Source organism: Neopelma chrysocephalum, unplaced genomic scaffold (assembly GCF_003984885.1).
Source record: "Neopelma chrysocephalum unplaced genomic scaffold, ASM398488v2 Primary Assembly neopelma1_345, whole genome shotgun sequence".
Classification (NCBI taxonomy): domain Eukaryota; kingdom Metazoa; phylum Chordata; class Aves; order Passeriformes; family Pipridae; genus Neopelma; species Neopelma chrysocephalum.
Window position 1 is genome coordinate 82,910 of NW_020898009.1, and position 23,617 is coordinate 106,526.

The window sequence follows — 23,617 nt, forward strand, 5'->3', positions numbered from 1 at the left end:
TTCCTCACCTTAAACATTTTTCCTTCTGCTTATTCCTCACCTTAAACTTTTATCGTTCTGCTTATTCCTTACCTTAAACTTTTATCCTTCTGCTTATTCCTTACCTTACACTTTTATCCTTCTGCTGTTTTTTTTTACCTTACACTTACATCTGGGACATGGAATTTTCATTTCCTTTCTCTCTGACAAATCCAGCTGGTGACCAAGGTCATGGTGGCACCAAGGAAGTCACCAGCACTGCAGTTGTGGCTGGTTGTCCAGAGAGGTGGTGGATTTTCCATCCCTGGAAACATTCAAGGTCAGGTTGGACGGGGCTCTGAAGAACCTGGTCTAGTTAAAGATGCCCCTGCTCCTTGCAAGGGACTATAGCACCTGGAAAAGTCCCTTCCAACTCAAATCATTCTGTGATCTTTTTGAAGTCTCCACTTCTCGTCTAAAAATGCCCCTTTTTGCCACATTTTTCTGCTTCAAAACATCCTTTTCTCCTCCAGGGGGGAATGATCTTCTGTCTTTGGGGCTGCTGTGGACAAATGTCAGGAAAAGATTCCCCAGGAGGATTCCTTTCGCTGTTGAGAGCTCTGATGTGTCGCCCTCTCTTCTCAAAGACATCAAAGAAGAGGAAAAAATGTCACAGGGCACGTGGAAGTCACTCCATTTGGAGCATTCCCAGTGATTCTTATGCTTTTTAAATCACTCTGGGTTCACCCAATTGAAGTGATAACAACTCCCCTTCCAACGGCAGCTTTCCCTCCAAGGATTTTGATAACCCAGGAAGAGTTGCTTTAAAATGGCAGCAATAAATACACATTCAGAGCAAAACAGCTGGAAATTCCACATATGTTCCCATCAGCTGGAATTTTGAACAGTTCTCGTTGCGTTTTCCACAACCCTCTCTGCAAACACATATTTTTCCCTCTTCCCTGCTTTCTGCAGTGATCAGGTTAAGGTTTTCCAAGAGATTCAGGGAATCTGCAGTTCCACTGCCTCACTGTGCCATGGCTATCCAAGGAAATGCATCATGGATTCCTCTCTGGGATGCTCACAGTGTCTTCTTGGGATCAGCCTAATCGGAAGAGGAAAGATCATTTTGGACATGGAGAATCCTCAATATTCTCATTGAGTCACCTTCCTTGGGATGTGGTTTCTCCAGCAGTTTGGCAGGCATTGGAATATGGTCAGGGCATGGGAAAAGGCTGCCCAGGGAAATGGTGGGATCACCATCCCTGGAAGTGTTCAAAAGCCCTGTGGATGTGGCACCTGGGGACATGGGTCAGTGGTGGCCTTGGCAGTGCTGGACTCAATGATCCTAGAGGGCTTTTCCAAGCTAAATAATTCCATGATTTTATGTGAAGGTCAAATGCCAGACCTGAAGCCGCAGGAAGACATGGAATCCAACCTTTTTTCCTCACTCTCATCATCTTCAGGGTGAGCAGGGATGTGACTGAGCCCTGCCCAGCACACTGGGAGAGCTCTGGAGGAGGAACAGGAGAGGTCAGAAAGGGGCAAGAGGACAAAGGGATGTGATTGAGCAGACCCAGCCAGAGTCAGACCTAAATAGGAGCTGTCCTGGGTCTAAATTTCCTTCACTGTGGCTCAGCAGAGAATCTTTATGTCTCTACCGTTGCCCAAAACATTTTAAAGTCAGATTTAAGTAGAACTTGTGGTCTTTTATGTATCTGCTTAATTATTTAGAGATCTGTGCCCCTGGAGACCTCAGTTGTCCTCACTGCTCCCAGCTGGACGTGCTTTTCTCTTGACACACAAGGAGCTGATATTCCAGTTATCCCACTGGGATGGGATTCTTATTTTTAGGTGTTAAGATCCCAATGATCACAACCCTGCTGTTGGTGATACAACTGGTGAGCTTTGGGATGGGGGAAACACCTCTGCTCCAGCAGAAATCAGGGCTTGGAGCTTCCCAATAAATCAATATCATGGTGGCCCCAAATTTTGGCAAGGAATGAGTGTGGCATGGATCGTGTTCTCTGCCAAAACTTGTTGTATCCTGTTGTATGAAACACCCAATATTTCAGAATAACATGTAGCCATGAGGATTCGTGGATGCTCCAAAGTTTTTAGCCCTGTTTCTGGTCAGATGGATTAAATTTATTTGGGATAGACACACAATTACTTGGGACAGACACACAATTATTTGGAATAGAGACATAAATATTTGGAATAGATAGACAGTTATTTGCACCCAGGTCATGCACTGAGCGTGATGGGCTGATTTTCCTCTTCCTTTCACGGGGATGTTTTTTTCCAGCTGATTTGATGGTTCCTCTGGCTGAGTCAGTCCAGCAGGATGGGGGCATTCCAGAGGCATCTTTAGGAAACAAAGGCTGAAACCCTGTCAGAAAGGATGTGTGAGTGGAGGAGAGCCGTGATATCGAGGGAGACTTCACCCCAAGTTTTCAGGAGGGGTTTTCATGATGAATTCTTTTCTCTTTGAGGGTAGTGGAGACACGATGTGACTTCCCCAGACCACAGGCCCCCAGAGGGCTCTGGATTTTCTCCCAGCTTGAAAGTTTTGCAGGCACAATCCAAGAAACGATGCCCCAGCCCACAATTATTAATTTTTTTTTTCTCCCAGCCAGGTTCTAGTTGTTGAATTGGTTGGAGACAAATAAATGGCTTCATCTTTTCAGGCTTCATCGAAGCCAGAGTGACATTTGCCTCCTTGGGAAATGGCTGAGAAGGATCTGGGGCTGTCCAAGGAAAATGAGGGATTATTGAGTTCATCTCAGATATCTAAAACCCAACTCACTTGAGCCCTCTTAGGCTTCCATTTCACACTCGTGGCCATAATATTTTAGTCTTTCTTTGCATTGTGAGTCCTCACAGGGCAGAGAGGATCCTCCTGAAAGTGCCAAAGGGTGGCAAGATAGGATTGGGGTCGTTCAGCCTGGAGAAGAGAAGGCTTTGGAGAGACCTTCCAGCACCTTCCAGTACCTAAAGGGGCTCCAAGAGACTGGGAGAGGGACTTTGGACAAGGGATAAAGCAACAAGAGAAGGAAAAATGGTTTCAAACTGCCAGAGGGCAGGGCTAGATGGGATATTGGGAAGGAATTCCTGGCTGGGAGGGTAGGGAGGCCCTGGCACAGGTTGGGCAGAGAAGTTGTGGCTGTCCAAGGCCAGATTGGATGGGGCTTGGAGCAACCTGGGCTAGTGGAAGGTGTCTCTGCCCATGGCAGGGGCTGAAACTGGATGGTCTTTAAGGTCCCTTCCAAGCCAAACCATTCCATGATTCTCTGATTCCATGGCTTGCTTAATAAAATTCCTGTCGCAGAGGGGTCTTGACCTGCAGGACATCTCAAGTTTTCAGGCTTCTCTGAAGGTATCTAGGTGTCCTGGAGAAATCTGTGATAAGCAGGAAGAGAGGTCAGAGGAATGTGTTTCCTTGTGGCTTTGACTGCACACGACAAGTAAATTATCTCCTCCGTGGGTCAGTTATTAGAGGGGAAGGAAACACTGAGTGAATGTTACTGTGGTTATTTGTATTTCCCCAGCTCCTGTAAAGTCCTGCTTGGAGCCAACACAGACAAAAGACCTGAAAGGGAGGGGAGAAAAGGTCAGAGCTGAAGGTGCAAAGAGCCAGGCAGCACATTTTTGGTGCCTGCTCAAGGACACGCAGCACGTTTTTGGCCTGAACTCTCCCGTGTGGCTTTGACACCCTCAGGCTTTACATTCCTGAGGTGTTCCCAGTGAATTCTACTTCCCCAAGTGGGAGGGATCACTAGGAAAAGATGGGTTTGCAGTGTGGGATTTCAGTGAGTGTGTGTGTGTGTGTGTTGTGTTGGTAAAACCATCCGCGCCCACAGAGGTGCCTGGTGGTGTCCTGCTCATGTGAGATCCTCTCATCTCATCCAGGAAATAGTGTTCAGGGAACACTGAGCATTCCCTGAGATCAGGCCAAGACACAGGGAAGAGCAGGAAACTTGGAAATCCCAAAGGGGATTTCTGGGCACCACGAAATCCAGGCGGCAGAGGTGAGTTCTGGATGAGGTGTGTGGCCTCTCCTGGGAGGGCTGTTCCTGAGCAGGTTTTGGGGGAAGGACCACTGGTGTTTATTGGGGCTGCCCTGCACATTCTGCAGCTATTCCAGCAGCAAATGGGAAAGGAAACCTGAGCTGTGCATGGGAGTTTGTTCCTGACATGATCCTGAGCATTTGGCTGGAAAGTCACGGCATAAAAAAACCCACAGTCCAAACAGGGTTTAGCAGGGACCACCTGCATTGCCCACCTGACCTCGTTCATCTCCATCCCAACCCCTTCATCACTCTGGGTTTATGGATATTTGGGAAATACTAGGAATATTTCTTCAAGACTCCATTTCCCATCGTTTCTCACTCCAGGAGAACTGTGTGTAACAACTGGTTTCTGGCAGCTCTGGGGAGGTTGAAATTACAGTTCTCTCTTAGAAAGCACATTTATTTGGGACTTGATTTAATTTGACCCAGCCTGTAAAGGTTGTCCAGTGATGGCCATTTCTAGCAGCTGGACACAGAAGGATCTGGTCTGGAAGTGGTCAGGTGCCCACTTCTTGTTGAGACCCTGTTTCCTGCAGATGTCTCTCACACCAGCACAGGATGCAAAAATTCCTTGCAATGTCCTCTCCCAGCCACTTACATGGACTATGTGCTGGCTGGAAGATCAGATCTGGAATAAAGGCCAGGATGGATGGGGCTTGGAGCAATCTGGGATAGTGGAAGGTGTCGCTTCCCATGGCAAGGGGTGGAACAAGATGGTCTTTAAGGTCCCTTTCAACCCAAAACTTTTGTGATTCTATGAAGACATTCACCCACCTTTGCAGGCAGAACAAGGCTGGAAACAAGTTAAGGAATAATAAACCACTCCTGTTGCTTTCTTGGAGATTTTGGGAGGTTATTCTCGTCTTAGCAGCAAATACTGTGAAAGCAAACACCAAATGTTTTGGTGTCAACAGCTTGTCATGGAAATAATGACAGTGTTGTCACTGTGGAGGGCTGTGTGTGAATCCCAGAATCACAGAGTCATTAACGTTGGAAAAGACCTCCAAGATCATCGAGTCCAACCTTGGACCAATCCCCACCTTGTCCCCCGGCCCAGAGCACTCAGTGCCACGTCCAGTCCTTCCTTGGACACCTCCAGGGGTGGGGACTCCACCCCCTCCCTGGGCAGCCCCTTCCAATGCTTAACAACCCTTTCCAGGAAGAAATTCCTCCTGATGTCCAACCTGACCCTCCCCTGGCACAGCTTTGGGTCGTTCCCTCTCCTCCTGTCCCTTGTTTCTTGGGAACAGAGCCCGACCCCCCCCCGGCTCCCCCCTCCTGTCAGGGAGTTGCAGAGCCAGAAGGTCCCCCCTGAGCCTCCTTTTCTCCAGGCTGAGCCCCCCCAGCTCCCTCAGCCTCTCCTGCTGCTCCAGCCCCTTCCCAGCTCCGTTCCCTTCCCTGGACACGCTCCAGCACATCAAAACAGGAGTGTAAAGATATTCACACCTAATACATATAAGAACTGGAGGGGAGTGGGATGTATCCCAAACCCCCAGGATGAACTGGTTTGGTTCCTCCTAAACCATCCAAAGCCCAAGCATTGGTTGGATCAGAAAGGGAGAGTGGCAGGATCTCACCTTGATGCTCTCCAGGCACTTTATTCACCATTTCCAGCCCACATGGGGTCACCTTCACATTTCTTCACCCCCCACCTGCACTTCCTCGAGGAGGGAAATCATCTCCTTGGAGGAGAGTCAGACCTCTTGGTCAGCAAAATAAAACTGTATGAGAGGAACTGAGGGTCTGTGAAGTTGGGAAGAGCCAGGTTTCCCTCTTGCTCCTGCACAGGAGAAGTAGCTCCGTGTGTCACCGAGGCGAGCGAGAGCAGAGACAGATGTGGAGGCCAGGATGGGAAAATAAACTCATTACTCCATCTGCCCACCGTAAACAGCGTGAAATTAGCAGCGAGAGAGGGATAAAACTCCAGACAAATGGCCTTTTAAAGAGAGCAGGGGGAGCTGGAAGGGCTGCTGGTAGAACAGCAGAGGCATGGAAGACCCAGCCGGGCGCACATCCTGATTTTCGGTCAGGGAGAACGAAAATCCCGCGGCACAAAGTCCACGAGGAGCTATTTTGGAAGGCAAAAAGCAGAGAGGCCACTCCATCTTTTGGGAGAGAACACCTGATATTGCTCCTGTCCCACCTGGTAGGGAGCACCATCCATTTTATAAGTCACAGAGATTTATTATTTTTTTTTTCCCCTTAAGAGGTTCTGTCTTAATGTTGCATAAAATTCCTCTCTGAGGGGCCGTGCGAGGAGGGAAACGTGGTGTTCTGTTGTCTCAGTTGCAAAGACACCTCTAACAATGAAAGCCCCTGAACGATTTGGGGTTTAAGTGACGTGGCCACGGGTCGTTTGTGACGCTCCCTGCCATAAAATCTGAATTGGGGGCGTTTTATGCCGTGGGTTTGGGCCGTAAATATTCACCCCTGGCCTTTGTATCCTCAGCCCGAGGATATATTTACTTAAAAATTTCTCAAGTGGTCAATCTGCTTGATTTATTTAAAGTGGGATCCCGAAGTGTTTTACGGCTTTTACAGGCTGGTTGTGTTTATAACCATCCTGGGGAGTATCTTCTGCAATTCATGAAGTGGAGAAGGGGAAAGAAGGTCATAATTTCTGCTCTAACCTACTTTTCCAGCAGCTGACAGGACACTGACAAAGTCATCTCTTCCAGAATAAAACCTGCCGTGCTTTATCCTCATCCAGAGCGGATCCTTTGGAGAAAGGCAGGGTGAAATAAGCCAAGCACTTTTCATCTTTATTCCTATGGATTCTGCTCGGATGTGTTCGGATATTTTATGGATCTCAGTGAAATTGCAGCCCAAACGATATTTCAAGGAAACTCATTCCTTGTTTTCGGAGTTCTTCAATATATGACAGCCCAAGGCAGAGTTTCCTACATGCTGGAAATAATTTCTCCCTCCACATTTGGCAGATCCAAACAAGCCTTGAGTGCTGCATAAACCAGGTCTATGAATAAATCAGGGGCGGGAGAACTCGGATCCGAGGTGTTGTGAGATTTGAAATACCTGAAAGCTTGGCATTGGCCACGAGGCACTTGGAAATGGTCTGGGGTTTGATGAAAGGTTTTGCATTCGAGATGCCATCGGGATATTTCGGGAGGAAACCTCCTGGTGGGTTCATCCAAAGTTTGTCATAAACATCGCTGAAATATCTGCACTCCAGCTGCTGCTTTCTGCTCTAGTCAAGAGCAGCAGAGGCAGCTCCTTCTTAGCAAACACCCTGAGACTGCTGAGGGAGGAGAGATGGATATACCGGGCTCAAACACCGGGCTGGGAGGTGCAGAAATTAAGGAGAGGTGGCAGGTGGAAGGTGGAAGAAGGGACTTTATGGAGAGATCAGTAGATCTTGGAGAGAGCAGAGATTCCATGAAACTCTCAGAGATGGAGATCAAGGACTCACAGTTTTCTCAGGAGGGAGGATTTTCTCATATTTTCTAACTTAGGTCTCACTAGTAACAGGCACTGGGGTGGCTCAAAAAGCAGAAGGTGCCCCCACCTTATCCATCCTCACCCTTCTGGTTCCCACCCTTATCCATCCTCACCCTTCTGGTTCCCATCCAAAGGAAAGACAGGTTATGTCAGAGACAGGGAGCTCCTTTGGGAGGTGTTTGAGAAATCCTCCTTCAAGGTCATGGTAGCAGTTTCTGTTTTCATGGTGCAGCAGGATCCAAAAATGACATTACAGGCTCTGGAACGGATCCTCCCCTTCCATAACCCAGGTTTCCCTCCTCAGCACTCCCCCAAGCCTGTGTCACCACACCCCAGCTGGAAGGGGTGACATTCCCCTTCTCCTGGCCGTGTCTCCTCTCCACCACCTGGATGCCACCATGTCCTGCTGAGCACGGTTGAGCCTCTGGCCCTGCCTTTGTTGAGAGCCTTGGAGTGGGAACATCCCTAAGGAGTCAGTTTGGGATGTGTCCAGCCTGTTTTAGCAATTAATAACATGGAATTGGGCTGCTCCATGCACTGGGACACAGCTCCACTGAGCCCTGATCAATTAATTTATTAATGTCCACGTGGAAATAACATCTTCCTCCCATGCTTTGGTCTCCCCTCCCCATATGGGGAACAAACTCCTTTATATTTTCACGAGTAACTCTGAAGATAATCTCCAAAATCCTGGAAAAAGCCAAGACAAACCCAGTGGGAGTCCTGGGGATGTGCTGACAGGGAACAAGGGCCAACTCCTGGGACATGGGTGGGCTGACTCCGTGTCAGAACACCCACACAGAGCCATTCATAGCTCCAGGGAGGCGTAGGCACAGGGAATTCGTGTGCCAGGAGGAGAGGCCGGGGGTCTCCGCAGGGTTGGGCTGCTGTTAACTTGGGAGAGCAGGAATGAGGTAGAGAGAGGGGAGGAGAATGGGTTTGGGAAGGCTTTTTGTGCTCCGAGAAGCAAAGAGGAAGCACCAGGGATGAGTTTCTTCCACTTGTAATCCTGCTACCAGGCTGACCCTGTCATGGAATCATGGAATGGTTTGGGTTGGAAGGGAAAGTCGAGATCATCTAGTCCCACCCCCTACCATGGGCAGGGACACCTTCCACTATCCCAGGTTGCTCCAAGCCCCGTCCAACTTGGCCTTGGACAGTTCCAGGGGTGGGGCAGCCACAGCTTGTCTGGGCAACCTAGAGGAAGGAGGCTGTGGGAGACACAATCCATTCCCTGCCTGGGGTTGCTCCATAGCCCTCACACCTCTTCCCTGGAGGAGAGGAGATTGAGGGGAGACCTCATTGCAGTTAAAAATTCCATGGGAGGGGAAGAGGAGGGGCAGGCACTGAGCTCTGCTCTGGGGGGACCAGGGACAGCACCCAGGGAAGGGCTGGAGCTGTGCCAAGGTAGGTTTAGGTTGGATCTCAGGCAAAAGTTCTTCCCCCAGAGGGTGTTTGGGCACTGCCCAGGCTCCCCAGGGCAGTGGGCACAGCCCCAAGGCTGCCAGAGCTCCAGGAGGGTTTGGACAATGCTCTGAGGGACAGGGAGGTGTCTGTGTTGAGTCATGATGGCCAGTAAAGATACAAGGAGTCAGTTTTGTGCAGAAAAGATGTCTGATCGTTATTTTCTCATCTGCTTTTTTATACCCCCTGCTAGTAGCAAGCAGTAACCTTATTTTAGGTAAGAAAGCAACAGCATTTTCATTGGCTAGGATCTATGGGTGATACATTTGGCAAAGCTCAAGGCCTTATTGCAGTTCCCACATCCTAGGCCTACCAACTTTGCAGCCTGCCTTTGTTTCTCCATTAGGGCTGTGTACTGACTTCCTTATCATCAAGAATACACCCGAAAGTTCGTCCAGTCAATATCTTTATCCTGGGAGCTAATAGACCCGCTATTAACCCCTTCAGGGGGGGATTGTTGGGGTGTCTGTGCAGGGCCAGGAGTTGGACTGGATGATCCTGGTGCGTCCCTTCCAGCTCAGGACATCCTGAGTGACTCTGCTTTCCTTGCAGAAGGCATGGCAGAAGCCGTGGGCTCGAGCAGGGACTGCCTGCAGGCCGGCGAGTCGTGCACCACTGACCCCGTGTGCAGCGCCAAATTCCGGACCCTGCGGCAGTGCATCGCCGGGAATGGGGCCAACAAGCTGGGCCCCGACGCCAAGAGCCAGTGCAGGAGCACGGTGACGGCCCTGCTCTCCAGCCAGCTCTATGGCTGCAAGTGCAAGAGGGGCATGAAGAAGGAGAAGCACTGCCTGAGTGTCTACTGGAGCATCCACCACACCCTCATGGAAGGTCAGTCCTCTGCAGGGAGCTCGTTCCCGGCGGCCTTCCCGAGAGGGAGTTGCTCGTGGAGCTCTCTGTAGAGCTCCTGCAAAACAAGGTCGTCCCTGTAGCCTCCTGTTCCCTCTCAAGGTCTGCTGATAGGAGCCAAGGGAATGGCTGGAGCAGGGTCAGGTTGGATCTCAGGGAAAGGTTCTTCCCCCAGAGGGTGGTTGGCACTGCCCAGGCTCCCCAGGGCAGTGGGCACAGCCCCAAGGCTGCCAGAGCTCCAGGAGGGTTTGGCTGATCCTCTGGGGCACAGGGTGGGATTGTTGGGGTGTCTGTGCAAGGCCAGGGGTTGGACTGGTTGATCTTGGTGTGTCCCTCCCAACTCAAGATATCCATGATTCTACTGACTCCCTTGGTACTGACATTTTGGGCAAAGCAACCCTGAAAACCTGAAGCACCTCCTGCCTTTTCTTTTCTTTCTTTTTTTTTTAACTTGCCCTCTCTTTTATGACATTCCCAATATACCTTGAGATCTTTTCCTGGGGAAATGCATGGCATGTTTTGCATCTAAGGATGTCAACCAAGACCGTGAGCGCCATGGAATTCACAGAAACACTACATAAAGCACGGGCTCCGAGGAAAAAAACAGCGTGAACTTTAAAAAAAATCACTCTCTTGGAGCCTCTCGAACGCACCAGTGTCTTTGGGTTAGAGAAGATTTGGGGCTGGTGACATCAAGCTGGAATTTAAAGTGTTCCCAGAGCCGGGATTCAGTAAGTTTGGGTTTTGACGGGTTTTAAGAGTCGCCATAAAATCGCACCTCGACGGCCGTAACTCTTCCTTGTCAGGCCGAGGAGTGTTTTATGCACCATGAAAATTAAAATGGGGAATAAAACAGACCCTTCCAGCCATGGGCTGGGAAATAGATTAATAAAACATTCCTGGATTAAACCTGGAAGGAGAAGTGCAAGCAGGGGTGAGACCATAGGCCAGAAGGCCAAGCAAAATGAAGAGGACGGAGTATACAACCTACAGGCTTTCTGGGATGGGAGCTGGTTGGGAATGGGAACTAGTTGGGAATGGGAACTGCTTGGGAATGGGAACTGATTGATAAGTTCCTGGAAAGCTTTCAGGTGCCACAGCTTGAAGGGTGCAGAGCATGGTGGTATGAACTGACTGGGGAAATCAGAGGCCTCAGCACCCTCCAGAATCCAATTTTTCCCGTAAAAATGCCAGATAAATTAATTTCCATTGAAGTGAAGCCTGGGGAAGAGGTGGCAATCCAAGGACATTCATCTCAAAAGGCTGTGTCACAACTCCTTCCCTGCTGACCTTCATGGCTAAAACTTTGGCCACAGGTCATCTGTGACATGGCTCCATAGGACAGGGGGGTCAGGAGAATTTCCAGCTTTGGGATGTGGAGTGATTTAGGTTGGAAGGGACCTTAAAGATCATATCATTCCAACCCCCTGACATGGCCAGGGACACCTTGCACTAGAAGGAAGAGGAGGGAGAGGCTGGTAGAGGTCAGGAGTGGGTCTCCAGGTGCAGAATAGAAGTTGGATGGGCTGGATGAACTTCCCGCCCAGCGACCTGGGACTTCCACCTTTGGGATGACTGTAAGAGGGCTGTTTTAGGAGGCTGGCAAGACTCTGCCCCCCTTCTCTGCTGCATTTTTTCCATGACTGAGGTCACTTGCAGTGCAGATTCACCCCCCAAACCTGTGGTTTCCTTGCCTTAATTTCCCCGGGGTGATACATTTCATAACAGCCCCGGAGTCCTCACGCGTTTAATTGACTGAGAAAGGAACCCACACAGAGCTTTGTCTCTCACTCACACGCACCCAGGAGGCTGCAAAAAGCTTCTTAGAAGCCCTCTTGTAAAAACAATAGTGGAAGTGTGTGCTCAGGGAATTTGCAAAGCACGCTGTTTACTCAGGGCCACCTTCCCATTTAGAGACACAATAACACGATGACAACTCGATAACAATCCTCTGATAAAGGTGCTTCGTCATCAGGACATAAAACTGCTACTCTGAGACGCACAAATGGGCCCCTCTCCAGTGGGTAACGATGCAGGATATTTCAATGAAGGTGTAAAGCTGCCTTGTAATGCACCTGTGGTAATTCCAGGGCCTCGTGTATCCTGGGAGCCATTTCTTCCTGGAGATCAGCATATGCCCGGAGCGTGAGGTTTGATAGTCCTTTTATCCCAGCTGCTGTTCCACATCCATCTAAATGTCTAATAAAGCAAGGAATTGATGCTGAGCTGTTTGCTTCAGTAATATTCCGTGGGATCCATCAGGATGACGGGGCAGTACAGACCGTCGTGAATAAAATCAGCTTCCCAGAGACTCAAAAATGAGGAGAGGAAGCTCCTGCGGGAGCTATGGCTCATTAGCTCTGTGCCAAGCAATAATGGCAAGAAGAAAGGGGGAGGTGGTAATAAATATGGGGTGTGTTGTCACACACACACACAGCCCTGGCCGTGTCCTAGAAAGAGGTGAGGACTAAATCCCAGGGAGGGACACAGAGGAAAGAGCAAGAACGGTGATGGAAACTCCATGTGTGGAGGGAGCTGGTGGTTTGAAACCTGCCCACAGCCTGGTGCCCTCAGTGACACTCCCTGGAGAGTGGCTTGAGCTACAGAGGATTACAACTCAACAGTTCCCTGCCCCATTCCAAAGCTGAGATGTATTTTTAAAAGCCAGTCCAATCCCATTTCCTTCTCCAAGGATGTGGCCACACAGCAGTCCCTGCGACTCTGGGGGTTTATTTATGGCCCTTGGAGCCACCAAACAATCCTGCACTGAGGATTGTGCACCTCAGCCATCCCTCAGGAGCCTCAGCTGCCTTCTCACCGGCTTCTCCTGTCCCCCCAGGAATGAATGTCCTGGAGAGTTCCCCCTACGAGCCGCTCAGCAGGGGCTTCGATTACGTCCGCCTGGCCTCCATCACTGCAGGTAGGTGGGAGGGGAGCTGCTCTTACTGGTTCAAACTGGGGGGGGACTGGCTGTGGAAGAGCTACAGGCAGGGAAATCCTTTGTGAGCATTGCCTGGTTCAGGGCCAGCAGTTGCTTTTCCAAGGAGTTGCCTGTGATTCCTGTGCTAAACTTTACGTGTGCTGGGAAGAACCACTTGTGGTTTCATCCTTTGGCTTTTTTTGTGTCTATTACAGTGTGGGCATGAAAAAAAAGGGCTGGGACTGAGGGGTGTGGTGGGAAGACCTCTTCCAGTGGGCTCATTCTCCACAGCAGGTGGATGATCTGTGCCCTGCAGACACCTCAGCAAACAGGAGCTGCTTGGGTTTCAAAGGTGCTTCCACATCAGTCACAGGGTCGAACTCTGCAGGGAAAAAAGGTCAAAAACCCACCCTATGGGTTGATCCCAGACACAGCTTTTAACCCCATCCCCTGAGGGCAACCTCAGCCCCCTGTTCTGCTCTGCATCACGTTAATCCCCTTAACAACTTAAACAGAGCTGCCTGACACCTTTTAACCCCTGGAGGGCACAAACAGGGCTCAGCAGTTAAAAGGTCGGCCAACAACCCATCCATCACCAACCAGCTCCTGCACCAGCCGTGGGGGAGCTTTACCAACAGTGATTTGGGTTATAAAGCTCCCTGTCTGGGAGCAGGTAATGTGCTCTGGCAGATGTGCCAAAACATCTGTCCCGTCTCATCTTTTCCCCGCCGTGCCCCCGGCTCTGGGGTGGCAGCACGGCTGGAGGGCACCCAAGCGAGGAGGAGCAGCAGGTACCTGAGGCTGATGGATGCCCTCAGTCCCTGCCACGGCCAGGAAAATTGTCCAGGAGCAAATTAACCCATCAGCCCCGGACAATCAAACCAGAGAGGGATGGGAGGTGCTCCCTTGGCCTCGCTCTTCTTATTGACTCCACTTGACAGATGGGAGCGTGGACACCGGAGCGTGGCCAAAGCTGTTTGCTGGGTCATGGCCTTTCTAATGGAGTTTTCCACCTTTTTCTAAGAGTCCTCCAGGGCTTCGGAGCATGGGGAAATCCAGGCATGGGGATTTTTCTGCACGGTTAGCACATTTTTAAGGCAGGCTGAAATCGTTTGGGCAGCAAAGCAAATGGGCCCAGAGCAGCAAGGATTCATCAGAGGACTCAGCATCCACTTAGGGACATGAATTTTCTTGCTTAAACCTGTTTTTCCCTATTTATACCAATCAAAATCTTCCATAACTTGAATCACGACCTGCCACCCTGCGCCTGTCCAGTGTCCAGGGTCATACCATCAGCATTGCCAAAGGATCCTCTTTCAAATCTACCAAAAAAACCCAGAATTCCCAAGAACTTGTGGAAACAAAAGACACCCCCATGACCGTTTGCCAAGCAAGAGCAACAGGTATTTTAAACCAAATTTCACCCAACAATATATGGTCACTCTTAAAACTGTACAAATGGAGCCACATCCCTCCACTCTTAATTGTAGCAGTGATTTAAAAAGCACAATCTCTGGTGTTGTGTGGGAAGAGGAGAAAATCCAGCATGTTCCCTGTGATTTATGAACTGAATGGATGATGAAACCCTTCCAAGGAACTGTTCCCTCCACGTTGGCTGGCAGCTCCCCAGCATAAACTGATGCTCTTGACAATATTCCTCTCTCTGGGCATTTTGAAAGGGAAGTATTTGGCAGTGGGAACGCACCAAGCAGAATTTTCGCCCTGAAAAACTTGGAATTTGACTTCCAGCTCACTGTAAGCAGCAGGGACAACAGGAAGGGAAAAATAAATTCTGGGAGAAGGAGCATCTGATAATGCCAGGGAAATAAAGGAGAGCAGACAGCTCTGAAGTGCTCAGGGAGACTGTCAATGTTTCAGCAGTGGCTGGCCAAAGATAGGGTTTGACTCTGCGCTGGGAATTTATCATTCTGGGGATTTTTCTTAAGGGAAAAAAATCCTTCTGTGCTGGGGAGAAAGTCCTGGTGTGCTGCAGGACATGGGCTTAATGCAGAGAGGTGAAAATCAGCTTTAACTTCATTTTCTCTCTCATGCTTGGAGGCTTCTTCTCTTACCCGTGTGAGCAAATGGAGCCTGATATCCCAACCCACTCCTGCCATGACTCTGGAGCGTTTCCCCCTCTATAAAACACACCCCATCCATCTCTAAGGACCCTACAACCAGTGCTACAAAAAACACCTTTCGCAGAATCCCAGAACGGATTGGGTTGGAAGGGACCTTAAAGCTCATCTTGTTCCACCCCCTGCCATGGGCAGGGACATCTTCCACTAGCCCAGGTTGCTCCAAACTCCAATGGTCCTGGACACTTCCAGGGATCCAGAGGCACCTGGAAGACCTTTCCCTCTTACTTACTCCCCACATTTGCAGAGGAGGCTGTTGGCCTTATATAAACTCATGAGATCCCTGTTTTCCTACTGTTTGTTTTGCATTCATCACCACAAATCCTGCTTTATTTTCCTGATTGTTACCCACACCCCACGTTTTCCTCCACTACCCCTGTGTCCCCACAGCACCTCCCCGCTCTCCCACCCAGACTGGGACATCCTTTCTCGTCTTCTTTAAGGGGGTGGAAATGCAGAATGATTTTGCTGAAGGCAGGGAAGGCTCTGAGGACAGACCCATCATCAGGTCCCGGGGACTCCAAGTGGGATGATCCCATCCTGTGAAGGCACTGTTACTTCCTAGGACAAGGATTTACTGGTCAGGACTGGTCTGGATGGGGGAAGTGAGAGATCTGCTGTGGCACTTTGAGACCCAAGCAGCTCTTGCTTAGCTGGGAAGGTCCTGGGATGGACCAAAGCCTGATGGGACCCTCCAGGTCTTCTTCTTTCCAGAAGAAACTCATTGCACAGGATAGAGAGCCTGAGGTGCCAGGATTAGTGCAGACCATCCATGGATCAGCAGCCTCAACTTTGCCACTGACTCAGTGCTTCATATTGAGCAACTTGAGGGAAAAAAAGGGTCTTTTACTAGAGATCCCAATGGTAGATCCAGTAGTGGCTGTAAGCAGATGCAATTCCTGATGGCTCCTGTTTTCCCAGGCGTCAAGTTCCAGTTCACATTGGAAAAGTGTTACGAGATGCCCAGGGAAGAGCAAAGCTTCATTTTATTAAATACAGGAGAGTAGGGGAGCGAGCCCTGGGGGGGAGAGGTTTGGTGGGTGGCTGTGGCACCTCTCGGGAAAAAAATGAGTGTGGGAAGTGGATCTGGGGCTGCCAGGACACGGCAAACAAATGTGGGCTTCACCTGGACACTGTTTTCTTGGAGGGGGGGTTGTGGTCCCACCAAGGTGGCTGATGCAGAAAAATCACCCTCTGAGACTCTTTTTGAGTATTAAAAAGCAAAAACCGCTCTCTTTATGCAGGAATAGTTTCCAAAGTGCGCCCGAGCCAACAAAGTCTCTTGCTTTTATTTCGTTGCCTAATTACCAATTACCTGAGACTGTCACAACCTCCCTCAGTACTGCCCTCCTCACGCCTCCCGAATTTCAGTTGGAGGTCTCAAAAAGACCAATCTCTTCATCTTCCCCTCCTCTCCCTCATCTCCTTTGGGATGTTATGGCATTACCTGGAACGCTTTCAAGGCTTCGGAGAAGCTTTGATTGGTTGTATCAGGTGTTGTGGCCCTTTTCTCGGTCCAGTTCACAGACAGAGAAACCCTTGAACTCATTAAAATTCCTGCCTGTTGAACATTTTAGAAAACCAGCAGAAAGGGACTGGTAAACTGTATAATATATAGTATATGAATGATATATTATATATATTTAAAATATATAAAATATATATAATATTTAAAATGTATAAACTATACATAATATATAAAATATATATATAATGTACATTATATAATATATAGTATATAAATGATAAATACTACATATTTTATATATAATATACAATATATTAAATATATATAATATATAGTATTAATATATAATATACAATATATAGCATATAAACTATATAGACTATATAATCTATTAAACACATATAATACATGAATATATTAATATATTACTAGTATAATAACAATAATTAATTAATTAATAATAAATAATATAATATGAGAATATAATTAATAGTTATCATATGTTATTATAATATCTATATGTTATGATAATATTTAATACAATATAAATAGCATATATTAATATTTAATACAATATAACTAGTATATTATATATTATAATTAATATGTGACATCTTATAATTAATTCTAATATATAATAATACATTATTATAGCATATAGTATATAATTTGTGCCTAGCCATGAGTATATAATTATAATATACAATATTTATAATATGCCATTAATATAATATACTAAAATACTAATTGTATTAATTATATTAATTACCATACTAGTCACATAGTGATTAATATATTTTATTAATATTATCAGCTATATAATATATTAAAATAATATAGTATATAATATCTATTATATATAGTATGTATAATATATATCACATATGATATATCATATATGCTATATATATTTTATATATAGTATGTATGGTATATGTACTATATGTTATATATATAACATTAATAATATATAAAGTATATATAATGTATATAATATCTATTATATAATATCTATAATATATTATAGATATAATATATATAATCTATAATATTTGTAATATCCATAATATCTATAGTCTCTAGAATATCTATAGTATCTATAATATCTGTAGCATTTGTAATATCTATAATAATCATACTATATATATAAATAATATTTATAATATATAATATATAATATATATAATAATTATAATATAAAATATAATGTATAATATATAATGTATAATATATAAAATATTTATAATATACATAATATATAATATAATGTACAATATATAATATATATAATATGTTATATATAATATATATAATATAATGTATAATATATATAATATATAATATTTATAATATAATGTATAATATATATAATATATAATATCTAAAATACTTAAAATATATAATATAATATATAATATATAATATATAACATAATATATATAAAAGAAATATATAATATGTATAATATATAAATATTATATATATAAAATATAGAATATATATAATATATATAAGGTGTAAAATATATTCTATATAATATATAGAATATATAAAATATATAAAATATATAAAATATATAAAATATATAAAATACATAAAATATACAGGGGTGGTGCCGCTGGGGGTGGATCTCAGTGCCAACCACCCCCTGTGCCCTGTCCCGCAGGGTCGGAGAACGAGGTGACGCAGGTGAACCGGTGCCTGGACGCGGCCAAGGCCTGCAACGTGGACGAGCTGTGCCAGCGGCTGCGCACGGAGTACGTGTCCCTGTGCATCCGGCGCCTGGCCCGCGCCGACTCCTGCAACCGCTCCAAGTGCCACAAGGCCCTGCGCCGCTTCTTCGACCGCGTGCCCCCCGAGTACACCCACGAGCTGCTCTTCTGCCCCTGCGACGACACGGCCTGCGCCGAGCGCCGCCGCCAGACCATCGTCCCCGCCTGCTCCTACGAGGCCAAGGACAAGCCCAACTGCCTGGCGCCGCTGGATTCCTGCCGGGAAAACTACGTCTGCAGGTAACGCCCGTGCACGCGGAGAGGTGTCCCGAGGGTTCGTCCCCTGGTGACAGCTCCAGTGCACTCACCTGAAGGGTCCCCCATCCCACCTCGTCCCACTGACTGGTCGTTGCCTCAGTGGCTCCTTCCCATGATCCACATCCTTGTATCACAAGGTGTGGGATTATAAGGACACGTACGCAAGGTGTGTGATACAAGGACACGTACACAAGGTGTGTGACACAGACAGAGGATGATTTGAGATGTTCAGGTTGGAGCTTTTTAGACCTTTTCTGTGTTTTTTTGGCTTTGGTCCTAAAGAAAGACCTGTTCTGGGTCTTGGTGACAAAGTTAGGTCTCCCACCACATCCCACTGACAGTTCATTGTCCTGGTGACCCCTTCCCATGATCCATATTCTTGTATCTTACACAAACAGAAGAATATTGGAGTTGTTCATGCTGGAGCTTTTTAGACCTTTTCTATGGTTTTTTTGGCTTTGGTCCTAAAAAAAGACCCCCTCTGGGTCTCAGTGGCAAAGCTGGGTCTTCCACCACATCCCACTGACAGGCTGTTTCTCCAGTGGCTCCTTCCCACATCCTTTCCCCATACACAAGGTGTTAACAGACAGAAGATTTGAGATGTTCATGCTGGAGCTTTTTAGACCTTTTCTATGTTTTTTTCGGCTTTGGTCCTAAAGAAAGACCCACTCTGGGTCTCAGTGGCAAAGCTGGATCTCCCACCACATCCCACTGACAGTTCATTGGCCCTGGTGGCTCCTTCCCACATCCTTTCCCCATACACAAGGTTTTAACAGACAGAAGATGATTTGAGATGTTTATGCTGGAGTTTTTTAGACTTTTTCTATGTTTTTTTGGCTTTGGTCCCAAAGATAGACCCGCTCTGGGTCTCAGTGGCAAAGCTGGGTCTCCTGATCCGTGGATGGTCTGCACCAATCCTGGCATCTTAGACCCCTTATCCTGTGCAAGGAGTTTCTTCAGGAAGGTGTGAGCCACACAGGGATGTAGGGTGGGGTGTTTGCAGCCACTCTCACTGATCCATCTCCTCACTGTCCATCTCCCCTAGTCCACAGCATCCCACATGGAGGGACAGGACAAGGGGGAATGGCTTTATATTGAAGGAGGGTAGATTTTGATTGGATGTTAGGAAGAAAATATTTCCTGTGAGGATAGGGAGGCCCTGGCACAGGTTGCCTAGAGAAGCTGTGGCTGCTCCTGGATCCCTGGAAGTGTCCAAGGCCAGGTTGGACAGGGCTTGGAGCAACCTGGGCCGGTGGAAGGTGTCCCTGCCCATGGCAGGGGGATGGGACAAGATGATCTTTAAGGTCCTTCCTAACCCAAACCATTCCATAATTCTAAGCACTGGTGGTTGCAACAGGAGTCTCAGGGTCTCAGTGTCACTCCAGATCCACCCCTCAGCCTGTGGCCAGTGTGGTTTGCTGCTCTGCTCCCATCCAACCCCACAGACCCGTCCCGTGTGCTCACTCACAGCCTTTTTCCTTCTTCTGTACTATTTTCACCCCTGTATTTCTCCAAAAAGTCCTTGATATTCCAGAAGGCCAATCCACACACAGCCCATCTGTCCGTGGGAGATGTGAGACCACAAAAGCACTGACTGTGGTGGTCCCAGCCCAGTGCCCTGGGTGCAGCTGGAGCCCCAAGCAGACACCTGGAGAAGGAAAACACTAGAACAAGTGTAGGACAACACCTTCAGCATTATCCCAGACTCTAATTATTGAGAGGTTTGGGACTTCCTGAGCTGAAATGCCAGCAGCCGTTGCCCACCAGCACATTTAAATTACAATTAACTCATTCTGTATTTTCACAAAAGGGAGGTGAGAGCAGAAACATCCTCTTGGAAGGATGGACTGGGACAAATATCCCTGTGCACCCCAGAAACGTGGATGAAGGACAATAAAGAATGATGAAAAAACTTTGAGCCACCCCAACCCTGGCTCAGGTGTCCCCTGGTACCCAGGGAACCTGAAATGGAAGATTGATCCTGGAATCTGAAGTGGTCCTGCCCTCTCTCTAACAAGACAAGAGGGCCCAGCGGGGAGGAAGAGGTTCAAAGGGGAGAGTGTTGCCCCCCAGGAGGCTGGAAACCATTTCCTGCCCCAGCACAGCTGTTCATTATCTGCTTCCTTGGCCTTTGAATGTATAATGTAAAATATCCTCTAGAGGCACAACAGGAGCAAGGGGTTGATGTGTGACCTGGTCAGAGCCAGCAGTGCAGAAACCAGGAGGAATAAATCATAAAGAAATGGAGTAAAATACTCCATTTGCCTGCCCTGCAAGTCCTCCTTCTGCAGCTCCTTCCCAGCTGGATTTCCCAGCCTGGAGGGGTGGGTTCTGCTGACACGGATTATATCGAATTATATAAAATCTGCCAGCAGCATCTCCCTCCTCTAAAAGCGGCACGTTTTGGGCAGGAAGAGTTTTCCTGGTGCCACAGGGGAAAAGGGGTTGGTGTGGGGCAAATATGGGAACAAAGAAGAGGAAAGGAAAAAAAAAGGAGAAGGCTGGGGAGGAGAAGTGGGCAGGAAAGTGCAAGTTGGAATTCTGACCCTGACCAGGAACACCAAGAAAACATCTGGAAGAGAGAGGGTGTCTGGGAGGAGCAACATGCTCAGTCTTTCTGAGGTTTCCCAGGCAGAGCAAACATTTTGAGGTCGGTTCACAGTTCAGACACTGCAGGTTGTCACCAAAAGGGCTCTACCTTCAGGTGTCAGCAGTGTTTGAGGTCCCTTCCTACCTGGCCATGGGAGGCCTGTTCAGATGGATCTGGATCTCCACCAGGTCCTACCTGAAAGCCCCATGTGGATGTCTCAGAGATCCTACAGTGTCCAAACACCACCATGTGCCAAAAACTGCCCCATCTCTAAAGAATTAGGTGGCAAATGACTGATTGGCAGCAGGGTTTACCTTCTCCACAGGCTCCAGAGAGTCCAACCTTCTCCTGGGAATGGGTTCCTGCAGCAGAGGATGGGACAGCAACCCTGGTGATGGGTAGAACATTCCATACCTGAGCCTTTGGACATTCCTCTTGGTCTGAGGTGACCTCAGCTACGTTTAGAGTCTTCAAAGAGAGAGAAAATGGACAGGGGTGATTCCCTGTTCCAACAAATCAGCATAAAAAGGAGGGTTGGGGCTCTTTAGGCAAAGCTAAAAATGACAAACACAGAATGAATTTGAATTCCCTCCCTGCCGGCAAGAGCTCTTCCCTCAAAAACCAGCCTCACACAGCAGACAACAACCATTTCTCCCAAGACTGCACCTCTCTCGTAGCTCCAGAGGAATCCTGATAAAACATGAGCTGCAGAACCTGCTCAAAAACTACTCCTGGGTTGGTTGGGGCGGGCGAATGTAAAATTATATCGGTTAGAACCAGTTTAGCAACACCTGCAGCACTGAAGGATTTTACAAACACCACCAGTGGGCTGCTGTATCTTTTTTTTTTTCCCAGCAAAAAATCTGTGCTAATCTGTCCTGTTTTTTGTGCTGTGATTCCCCTAGGTCCCGCTATGCAGAGTTCCAGTTCAACTGCCAGCCCTCCCTCCAGGCTGCCAGCGGGTGCCGGAGGGAGAGCTATGCTGCCTGTCTGCTGGCCTACACTGGCATCATAGGTATGGGGGGGTCAGATCTGGTTTGGTTTAATTATTAAAGTAAAATGTGAGGTGCAGAGAGAGAGAAAGGAATAAAAAAGAGGCAGGAGGGAGAGGAGAGTGAGGGATCAAGCGTCAGGGAAAGCGTTGCCAGCCGGGCGAGGGAGGGGATTGTCCCGCTCTGCTCCACCCTGGGGCGGCCTCGCCTGAAAGTTTGTGAGTGTTCAGCCTGGAGAAGGCTCTGGAGAGACCTTCCAGTACCTTCTGGTGCCTAAAGGGGCTCCAGGAGAGCTGGAGAGGGACTGGGGACAAGGGATGAAGGGACAGGACACAGGGAATGGCTTCCCAGTGCCAGAGGGCAGGGTTAGATGGGATATTGGGAAGGAATTCCTGGCTGGGAGGGTGTGGAGACCCTGTTCCAGGTTGGTCAGAGAAGCTGAGGCTGCCCCTGGATCCCTGGAAGTGTCCAAGGCCAGGCTAGAGCAACCTGGGCTAGTGGAAGGTGTCCCTGCCCAGGGCAGGGGGGTGGAACAAGATGAGCTTTAGTGAACCTAAATTCCCAGAAAATGCCCATTCCTTGGACTGAGAGCACTTTTCAATTGATTGAACGCTTTGGTGGTGGTGGGGTGACCATAAAGGTTGTGATTCTCCTCCCTGGAAGCAAACCAGAGCCATGACAGCAGCACTGGGAGAGTTGTGCTGCCATCCCAGAGGGATTTGGCCGAGGCTGAGAGCGGAGCAACCCAAGAGAGCAACTTGGGGGGGATCTCACTGACCCCTTTCCCCCCTCAGGCAGCCCCATCACCCCCAACTACATCGACAACTCCACGTCCAGCATCGCTCCCTGGTGCACCTGCAACGCCAGCGGGAACCGGCAGGAAGAGTGTGAGACCTTCCTGCGCCTCTTCACCAACAACGTCTGTCTCCGTGAGTACCCACATCATCCCCGCACCCCGAGGGGCCTCCTTTGGAATGGGGGCACGGAGATGCCCTGATCCTCGGGAGTCTGGGGGTGCCCAGCTCCCTAGTTGCCAGCAGAGCAGCTGGGAAGCCCCTCGGAGGTGCGTTTGGGTGGTGCGGGGATGTTTTACCTTGCCCTGAGGAGCCTTTTCTCCGCCTCTTTCCCAAGAAAACGCCATCCAGGCCTTTGGCAACGGGACGTACCTGAGCTCGGCCGCGGCCCCCTCCATCCCCCCCACCACACAGATGTACAAGCAGGAGCGAAACGCCAACAGGGCCGTGGCCACCCTCCGAGAGAACATCCTGGAGCACCTCCAGCCCACCAAGGTAGGGCAGGGCTGGACTGGCCCCAGGAGATGCTGGGCCGCGTCTGTGGCTCCTCCTGCCCCCCTCAGCTCAGCTCCCTCTTCCACCTGTGTCATTCCAGCCAAAGATATCCAACCTCCCCTCCGCCTCCTGGAGTCCTTGTTTCTGCATGTCCTGGCATATTTTCCCCAGCATCAAGCTCAGAGCTACAAGTTCCTGTCCCTCACTCTGCCCTCCTCCCTGTTGGTCTCTTCTCTTCTCTTCTCTTCTCTTCTCTTCTCTTCTCTTCTCTTCTCTTCTCTCTCTTCTCTTCTCTTCTCTTCTCTTCTCTTCTCTTCTCTTCTCTTCTCTTCTCTTCTCTTCTCTTCTCTTCTCTTCTCTTCTCTTCTCTTCTCTTCTCTTCTCTTCTCT

At 48.2% G+C, this 23,617-nt stretch overlaps 1 protein-coding gene across 1 annotated transcript in view; it reads left to right on the top strand.

Moving 5' to 3' along the window:
* Nucleotides 1-23,617, top strand: part of LOC113978553 (GDNF family receptor alpha-4) — a 73,228-nt gene that overhangs the window by 44,418 nt on the left and 5,193 nt on the right. Inside the window, exons 2-7 of the mRNA XM_027705578.1 lie at nt 9,504-9,782; nt 12,640-12,720; nt 17,993-18,338; nt 21,852-21,961; nt 22,733-22,867; nt 23,070-23,227. Coding sequence (XP_027561379.1) covers nt 9,509-9,782; nt 12,640-12,720; nt 17,993-18,338; nt 21,852-21,961; nt 22,733-22,867; nt 23,070-23,227 — 1,104 coding nt within the window. The 5' untranslated portion in view covers nt 9,504-9,508. The remainder of the gene's footprint in view (nt 1-9,503; nt 9,783-12,639; nt 12,721-17,992; nt 18,339-21,851; nt 21,962-22,732; nt 22,868-23,069; nt 23,228-23,617) is intronic.